This window comes from Morone saxatilis, unplaced genomic scaffold, assembly GCF_004916995.1.
Source record: "Morone saxatilis isolate NCDOM2014 unplaced genomic scaffold, NCSU_SB_2.0 Contig18, whole genome shotgun sequence".
Lineage (NCBI taxonomy): Eukaryota > Metazoa > Chordata > Actinopteri > Moronidae > Morone > Morone saxatilis.
The window spans coordinates 17,134,540-17,143,798 of record NW_023339740.1 but is presented as its reverse complement, the minus strand read 5'-3'; the positions used below and the strand labels follow the sequence as shown (position 1 = coordinate 17,143,798).

At 40.6% G+C, this 9,259-nt stretch overlaps 2 protein-coding genes across 5 annotated transcripts in view; one reads left to right on the top strand and one right to left on the bottom strand.

Annotated features, from left to right (window-relative positions):
* The window catches only part of brpf3a (bromodomain and PHD finger containing, 3a), a 10,170-nt gene extending 7,187 nt beyond the window's left edge, over positions 1-2,983 (top strand). For 3 of the 4 annotated variants that reach the window (XM_035661283.1, XM_035661284.1, XM_035661282.1), the window contains exons 10-13: positions 375-463; positions 656-753; positions 910-1,064; positions 1,161-2,983. In XM_035661283.1, coding sequence (XP_035517176.1) covers positions 375-463; positions 656-753; positions 910-1,064; positions 1,161-1,344 — 526 coding nt within the window. In that variant the 3' untranslated portion in view covers positions 1,345-2,983. The remainder of the gene's footprint in view (positions 1-374; positions 464-655; positions 754-909; positions 1,065-1,160) is intronic. The other variant, XM_035661285.1, reaches the window with a different exon arrangement.
* A 1,259-nt stretch (positions 2,984-4,242) lies between these two features.
* mon1bb (MON1 secretory trafficking family member Bb) lies at positions 4,243-9,259 on the bottom strand (the record flags this gene model as incomplete). Its single annotated transcript, XM_035661286.1, is given in 6 exon segments — positions 4,243-5,582; positions 6,063-6,210; positions 6,487-7,279; positions 7,698-8,294; positions 8,385-8,479; positions 9,096-9,259. Coding segments are annotated over 5 exon segments (1,845 nt in total). The 3' UTR covers positions 4,243-5,354.

Here is a 9,259-nt window from a genome sequence, read left to right as displayed (position 1 = left end):
GATGGAAGCAGAGAAGAGTGATAGTTAACAGAGGACGGCATAACGCCAGGCAACTTAAGGCAGGGCGGCACAACTCTGACCATAGTAACTGTCACTCAAGTCGGCCAAACCACAAAAAAAGGCATTAAAACGTGAGCTAGGCTAAAACATGAGACTCATGTAGCCGCATTTCCACCTCAGGAACTGCTGATATGGTGTTAAGTGTGGCACTGAAGTGAAAAAAAAGAGGAACAAATAGTTGAATCTTCATATTACATTCAGTCAGCATATTGTTGTATGAGTCCTGTTGTCTTTGGCATTCTAGTATTTTATATTAGTCTCACCATTAATTGTGTATTAACTTAAAAATCACCCACCTCTCCTGTCCTTTGCAGCTGTAGTGTCTCCCCACCCAAACGGAGTCGTGGTAAACCTGCATTGGCTAAAGTTCCCAGCAGTGAGAATGGAGACATCACTGGGTCTGGTGTGTATTACGAGAAGGGCAATCAAAATACTGTGAAATGCCTCAGTTTTTGTGTTCATTGGAGGCATAATGTAAAATTCTACACAAAAAACAATTGTCATAAACAATTCAATTCTATTAAATTCTCAATTTGGGCTCAAGAGATGTCATGAACAGAAATTAATTGGATATATTGGAATATCCTGTTCACAGGAAAGTCTACACTTCTGTCTTTAGATAGTGAGACCGTGCTCTCACCTCTGGACCTAGTTTGGGCCAAATGCAGAGGATATCCATCATACCCAGCAATGGTGAGGATATATTTGATCTATGGTGTACACACTGTAGCATTTCTTTGGCTCATAGTGCAAAGTTTCAGAACTGACATAAAGAAAAAGGCCTCATTGCACCCCATAGAAGGAAATGATAAATCAGTCAACTGCAACTGACATAATTTATTGTTGCAGATTGTTGACCCAGACATGCCCCAGGAAGGGCTTCTTCACAATGGCATCCCCATTCCAGTGCCTCCTGTGGAGGTGCTCAAACTGGGCGAATGGAGAGAAACGGAAGAAGGCGAAAAGCTCTTCTTAGTGCTCTTCTTTGACACCAAAAGAACTTGGTAAGATTCATACAGGCAGGCTAAACCTCATGCTGAATTTTAAAGCAATCGGAGAGCAGTCTTGGTCATTTTGAATTTAACCCTCTTGGTTTTCAGGCAATGGCTCCCTCGGACCAAACTACTGCCGCTGGGGATGGACGACACCGTGGACAAACTGCGCTTAATGGAAGGCAAGAAACCCAGCGTTCGCAAGTCTGTACACACTGCATACGACCGGGCCATGGTGCATTTAAATCACGTGAGAGGAAATCTAAATTTCACTCCCTCCAATTTTATATAGTTGGTTTTTTTTTTTTTTGTTTCAAGTATCATCTTAAACAGGATGCCTGGTGGTTTGTATAGAAGCTTTATAAATGCTCTTAAAAAGGTGGGAAAGTGAAATGAACATTTGATGGTATTTGAAGGTTTTCTGCATAAAACTGTTGCTCTGATTTTTAAAACGGAAAGAAAAAAGTGCTTGAAGACATTTTACACAGATGAATTTGTTCATTTATTCATGTCATTTAAAAAAAAAAAAAACTGTTGCTATGTGTTCATATAAAGTTTTTATTTTAGGCCAAAGTGAGTCAAGACAGCGAGAAAAGTGTAAATATTTAATCGTCAAAGGGATTGTCTTGATTCAAAACATATTTAGATTGTATTTGCCATTGAAATGTCACTGTGTTTTATGAAGTGTGAAAGTCCCACTCAGTGTTCACATCATATCTGGACTCTATGGATGTTTGGCTTAAACAGATATTTAGCCTTAAAAAAATACTTCAAATTCTAAGTAGTGTTTGTAATCATATTATATGAACTTAAAAAAAACCCAAACCTGACCTTCAGATCCTCCCTCTATTTAATCCTGTATGATCCAGCCTTTTAGTTACCATTGTTATCAAATGGAGCATCATTCAAAAAGAAATACATCAAACCTGCTTGAGCTGGCATCGACATTAATCCTAAGGCTAAGCTGGAAGTGGAGCATCACTGGTTCAATGTTTATTCAACAATTCTGAGAATTGCTCAGGATATACAAGATATGTGTCAAAGAACAATGAATAGAAACATTGATAATTTTAGGTCAATGGGCTGCCAACACAAACATTCTTGAACTGTTAGTCCAATTATGACGTGTTGAAGGTGGGACTTTAGAGCTCTTTACTTATTTTTCCATATTGTGAAACTGTATTATGATACTAGAACGTTGGAGTACCCGGTGCAGCTACTTGGTTCGTAAGATGTGAAGCCACTATAGAAGTGAAGCTGGTTATTTTGTGGTTATGACAACTTCTACTGCGATCACTCACTGAAGAAATTGCAATTGTTTGCAAATCTGGCGGAAATTACTTGAAAAGCACAATCGGTCTGTTTTAAAAAAAGAAAACAAAAAAAACAACAACTTAGGTTTGGTGACTCCGGGAGCCATATGTGTGGCAAAAACATCTGTGTGTGTGTGCGCGTGTGTGTGTGTGCGTGTGTGTGTACAGTATATACATATATGAATACAACCTCAGTGTAGTAAAGGTGCATGTGTATAGTTTTGTAAATATGTAAATGTATGTTTATATTGGCTTACATGAAGTAATTTAAGGAATGCAAAAATCAAATTTAGATTTTAATTTATAATTTGTGGCAGTCGAGAGTGTTATTTAAAAAGTAAAATATTGAAAAGATTTATGTATGATGCTAAGTAGCTCTTTGTAATAGTGACGGTATTCACCAACATGTCAGAACATATTCTCTAGAAGTGAGGCGGCACAAGACCTGAGCTCTGTAGGCAGCAGTAAGCGTACTAGTCTACAAGAGGGTTTTTTTGTTTGTTTTTTCTTGGGTGGCACAGGAGATTTTTGATCTTGTCATTTGAATTGTACTGCAAGATCTATAATCTGCCTGAGACAATATTTTCTCACACAAGAATAAATGCTGTTTGAAACAACCGCATGTGTTATGTCCTCCATTAACCACCTGCTCAACATAGTACATTGTATTATTGGGAGTTTTTCTTCCTTCTGGTTAAAGTTTCATTTCAAGACAGACTCTAAATATACGAAGAGAAAATGACGAAGGTTTGAAGTTAAAGTCGCATTTGCTCCTCCACATTTCTTGGAATGATGAGAGGCAATCTTACAAACTGAATAACGCAAGCTCAGAAAAATATAATGATGCAAAATTTCCTCTTCAAGGTCTTCTTCACCTGACAAAGACCTTGAAGATTGAAACACAGCATTGTTAAATATTTGTATGTTGCTTTTGTCCAGCACCTGAACATGAACACTTTGCTTCATCCACACGTCAGTATACATCAGAACTTTAATGACTTCAAATGTGGCCGAGAAATACAGCCCACTGTTGTCATTTGGAAAATGCAAACAGTGCATCAGATTCCTGCATTATTCATTAATCCATTGTGTGGTGGTCAGTTGCTCCAGTATTTATGTGATCATATTTAACTTGTAATGTCAGGAAATATCAAGTGCCAGTATTGTATATATCAGGTTTTTGTGTTAAGGTTATCAACTCATTATTGTACTATATCATTAATTATAAATACATATTTATCATTAATCTAAAAAAATACTTGCACACAATATATTTGTTACATGTCACACCTTGAACACTAAAAATGCAGCAGTTCACCACAGGTATTAATGCTTTGTTGAGTGTTTAAAGGGAGGTACGTGGCGATAAACACTGCCCAAACACACACTGGGTTCTTTGTTTAACTCAGGAAAGCTGACTCATGCTCAGGTTGGCCTTCAGGTCACATCGAGCTTCCTGAAGTTGTACACAACAGATGCACTGATCAAAGACATCATGACATGTCATGTCTATTTTATGGGTCCCTTGAATTCCTAATAATGTTCTCAGGTGTTTCTAGGAAAGAACAATGTAATACGGTACTAATAATAATTCCATGAAAGAACAGCTCCATTGAAATGCACTTCATATTAATTAGTTACTGGAAATCGTTGGGATCGGTTGAATGCTGGCGTGTAGACAAATTCCCCATAACTGCATGTTCAGTTCACTGACTATTTTTTCTATAATTAGTACCAAATTACACCGTTTTTCCACGAAAATTATTACGGAAATCACAGAGCTGCAGAATCAAGCGTGACTTAATGTTAACTTTTCATTTCCTGGCAGATAATACATGAAGCTTAATCATGACATCTCCACTTAATTAGGACAAGTGTTGATTTGTGCAACCTGGGATTTATTTCATAATACTATAGACATACTCTTAAGACTTGAATTGACAGGAAATTCCTCAAAGGACACAAGGATGAGGCTACTGTTTATAGACCATCTTTACAAAACTATTATCCAAAAAGATAAGTCGCCTGAAGTCACTACATTAAGTGTCAACTGATAAATCGTACTACAAGTATCTGCAGAAAAACATTGCATGAGCTCAGTGGCATCTTCTTAGCTTAACAGAGAATGTGCAAACTAACAAGTTTTGACTCTTAGCAATAAAAACACTAACAATGACAATGATGATCATGTAAAGTGATCAGGTGTAACAGGCTGGATTTCCTACTCGTTTTCTGCACAAAATGTAACATGAATGAAACCTGATCATTTAAATTTGATTGGAAACATCAGTGGGATATGAAACAACACCACGTAGTAAAGTTCTGTCACAGGGATGAGCAACAATATTTATGCAGGGCAATTTGTTAGTTCACGGCCCTGTATGACACGTGGCCCATCCCTGTTCTGTCAGTTCCAGTTGTTGCTATTCCAGTTATTGTTGAGCCCAAAACAACATTCATTTCATTTCTTGCGCTCTTCCTGTTTTGTAACACTGGGGTGTTTTTTGTGTCATGAAAGAAATCTTTACGTGAGAACTAATCTGAGAAAATTAAATTTAACTCCTCGTCTTAACTTGCACAAGAAAGAAGCGATGAATAGTTATAGCATATGAATGAACTGTCATCTGCATGGTACATTCACTGTCCGTGAGGAAAAATTTCTCATGTCGCAAGTATTAAAACAATATAAAAACATTTAAATATCATTGCAATTGTTTTCTACCACAGTTCAATTTAAAACGTACTAATGCGGTTTTGCCCTGACTCTTTCAGATCGAAAGCAGTGATGCAATGACATGCTTTCTTGTTAAGGTAAAGAAATAATACTAGTCTGAAAGAGGTCGTTCTTTTTAAATAGTGTAAAACATAGTGTTTGATTCCAGTAGTCAATGTCTGTCAAGTGTCAAAAGAGGGTTCAAAAATATCTTGGAACCAGTGTACAAACTATTGTTGAATGAGGCAGAGCAACTATAGTAGCACTAAGAGAGTCCTATAGAAGAGATAAGAAGCCGTTATCTGTGGAGTCTTGCTGGTCAGATTTGCCACCTCGAGAGCTCTTGCTGGGATTTGGGGTGGTTGAATACTTTGGGGGGTATCTGATGAAGAGACGGTCCTCCTCCTTTTTAATCCACCTTAGAAGCTTAGTGATAGCAGTGATGGCACAGGCCTTTGTCACCAGAGGACTGAAGCAGGTGTACAGCTCAAATTTACTTGTGACCTACAGTGGAGAGGAAAGTGGACATTTTAGGCGAGGACATCAAATTTGATCCTCAAAAGACACTGAAACAATCCATCACTGTCTGTATGAGTATAAGAATACTGTGGTTTGACTTAGCATAAAGACTGGAAACAGTTAGCCTGGTTGTGTCAAAGATAAAGAAATCTATCGACCAGCACCTCTAAAGCTCACCAATTAACAAGTTATGTTCTGTGTAAATATTCACTGTGTTCAGCAGATAAATAGTCTTGCAGATAACCCGGAATAAAACCACAACTTGTCGTTTTTCTAGTCTTTATGCTAAGCTAAGATAAGCTAACTCCTGGCTTCAGCTGTTATACTGAACAGATTTGAGAGCGATATCGATCTCCTCATCGAACTCTAAGCAAGAGAGCGAATTTTTTAAAAATGTTGTTTCAAAAATAAACAAATGCACACAAAGACAGTATTTAGATCCATAAACACAGATACAGTACATACCCAGGCTAGCAGAGTTTCCCTCTCAGCGACGTGGTAGATGAGCTTGAGGGGTCGTGAAGTGCTGTGGATGCGGCTGTGCATATAACGATAAAGGTCCAGCAGTCTCATTTTCTCCTCCTCACTGCTGTAAGGTGCCTCCATCTCTGGGCTGCAAGCAGCAATAAACCGTAGAGCCAAGGTTACACACAGAAACGGCATTCAAAGTTTTCACATAATCTAAGATACTGTGATACAGTTGCACAGTATCCTGAACAGTGACATCATGTTAGTGCTGTGATTACTCTATTATAGTTTCACTTTCTCTTTCAAGGTTTCGACCGGCAGCTAATTTGTTTCTCTCTGTAAGTGGAAGCTCTATTTCAGAATTTAAACAAAATGCCTCCTGTAGTTTATGTATAAGATACACAAACACACACATACGCACCTGGTGAACTGAGTGAGCTGGCGGTAGTTGTCTGGCACATCAAAGGGCTTGTACATGAAGTGTCTGAGGTCTGAGACTCCCACCTGGCTCACGCTGTACGACTGGACTTTGGCAATGAGGCTCAGGGAGTTCTGAGCCACCATGGCCTCCTCTATCTTCCTCTTGCACTCAGCTACAGAGTAGAAAGCCTCCTTGTCTGTCGAGAGCAGCAGCAGACAAACAGTGCATTCTGGAGGGTCCAGGTAAGAAATGTATGCATAAAAGTAACAGTCAGGATTAAAGAGGGGGAGACAGATGGGAGTCCAGATCTCCCCAGCCTGAAAGGCAGAGGAGGCTCCGATGAGGTTGAGCAGGAGGTGGACGTCAGCAGGCTCCAGCCTGGTGTCCTCGATGACCGTCTTCTCTTGGACGATGGTGAGCAGCTGGTTCCTGGCGATGAGGATGGAGAAAACCAGATTTGGGGTGATCGCTTTCTGTAGGATCTGGCTGAGAGAGTCCCTGAGAGAGGAAGCTAAGGGCAAGCAGTGTACCGCTGCTAGCAGGAAACTGGGATCAGAATCCACCAGGTTGAGAAGACCGTCCAGGATCTTCTCTGAGCCCGTCAGGAGTCTCCTCAGGTCGTAATTCTTTTTGTGTTCAAAGATGCGGGATATGCTGGCCTGGGTGAGCATGCTGATGATCTGATAGTACACATAGAGGAGCTCTCCGCGCAGCTGCCGCTCAGACTGACGACTGCTAGAGACGCAAACCAGCACCAGGGGTCCTTTCTGCAGGAACACCACGGTGTGTTCCTCTGATGGAAGGAAGAAGAGACATCAGCAAACGTTAAGAATAATACTGGAAGTAACGCTGAATGTCTACTAATGATGATAGACAGCTCTGCATTCAACAATGTTTGACATGTTGTGGACTTGGAAGTGAGTGTAAATTTAAGAGGAATTTACAAAATAAAATATTGTGCATCAAATAAACACAAATCGAATGTAAAACAATACTGTAAATGCACAAATTTCTACTTGCTGTTGTATTTCAGACATTGGCTTTATATAAAGGGGAAGTTAATTATTGCCAAGCCGCTGCGGTCGGTCATATTCTAACCACAATCATCTGTGAAATCTCTACACTCATTTATATAAATGGAAAATGACATTTACAATAATGTTACAAAAGTTGAGAGGGGGAAAAAAACAACAACACACCAATGGTCTCACCTGAATATACGGAGCGGATGATATTATCTCCACTTTGAACAAAGGACACCAAAGCCATCATGACTCCCATTGTAGATGAAAGAGCCTCTTCACTGCCGTATCGGGAATAGATGGGTTTGCCTGCTTCACTTAGCACAAAAACATGCTTCCTGTGCTGCCGCCAGCTGTCCGCTGTCACGTCCTCATCACGGTGAGACATAAACGCAGGATATTCCTCGGTGCCTGCCTCCAACAAGGGAGATGACCTTCCCTTCATACCTAAACCTTGCTCCTCCAGCTTGGCCTTGGCCAGCATTGTAACGACAAACTCCCCAGAGTCGCCCTGGTCACTGTCAGTGGCAGCATCCTCAGCTCCTCTGTCAAACGGCTGGGCGGCCACATTGTTCTGACACTCGGGGCTTTCTGTCTCCTCAGTCTCTAGCTTTGTTACCTGGTTAGAAGGGGACTCTGCGTTCAGACTCTGCTCCTCTGCTGAGACGTCTGACAGGAGTGAATCTGCAGGCTCCTCTTTGTTAACAGTGGTACCGTCATTTCTCTCCACCGGATCAGGAAACATGTGATTCCCCAAGAGGGAGAGGGAAGTCGCCAAGGTGTCAGCTAAGACGAAAACAAGATTTTAATTATGAAAATGAATGATGACAGGTGAGCTAAGTTAGAAAGGCTTTAATGAGAGATTAAATCATTTACCAGGTGGATTGCTCTCAGCGGGTGGATCACAAATCTTCACTCCCTCTGCCTCTCCTTCTTGATGATTGTCTCTCTCCATGATACCATCCCAGTCACTGGAGACAGAAACGAAAGCACACTATAACCAACCAATGTGGATGAACTAGTTATAGAGCAACACTAGTGCATGTCAGTGGTTGCAGCTGAACATTGAAAACAGCGTGCATCTCAACCTCTAATGAATAGGAGCACTCATACTGGACCAGTGGTCACATGATAACAGAGGATAACTGGTTAGAGGAGAATTACAACTCAAAGATACGGAACAGACTCTGGAATTTAAGACTGATTACAACTTCCAGCAGCCTGGCTAATGTTACACTACAGACAGGCTGTAATGTGACCGGCAGAGCTAGGGAGCTGACGTTTGATTAATAATAGCTTAAGTTACTTGTAAAGCTGCTGTTAGCTTGCGTGCTTACTCGCTCACCGCCGAGAAAGCTCACTTTTCCATTCTGACTAATGTTTGACTGTGAATTCCGATGCAACTCAGCATACGTTCACTGTAACGTTAAGTTAGTTTCATGGCTAACACCGCCGTGCTAGCAAGCGACACACACACACATATACACACACACACAGATCAATTTCATGGCCTTGGCTTAACAGTGAGCATGCAAGCAACCGTGGTCAACTAATATCAGACAGGTGAAGACAAAGAGTAATACTTACGATGTTGTACCGTCGAAGCGTTGGGTTGAATATCTAATTGGCTACATTAACTTTCATCAGCAGCCCGGTTGGTTGCAGACAAGCTGTCAAGAACAGCAGAAAACAAATTTTCCTCTTACCACAGCAGACATCCGGAATCTCTGATGACAAGCTCGGCCGACCAA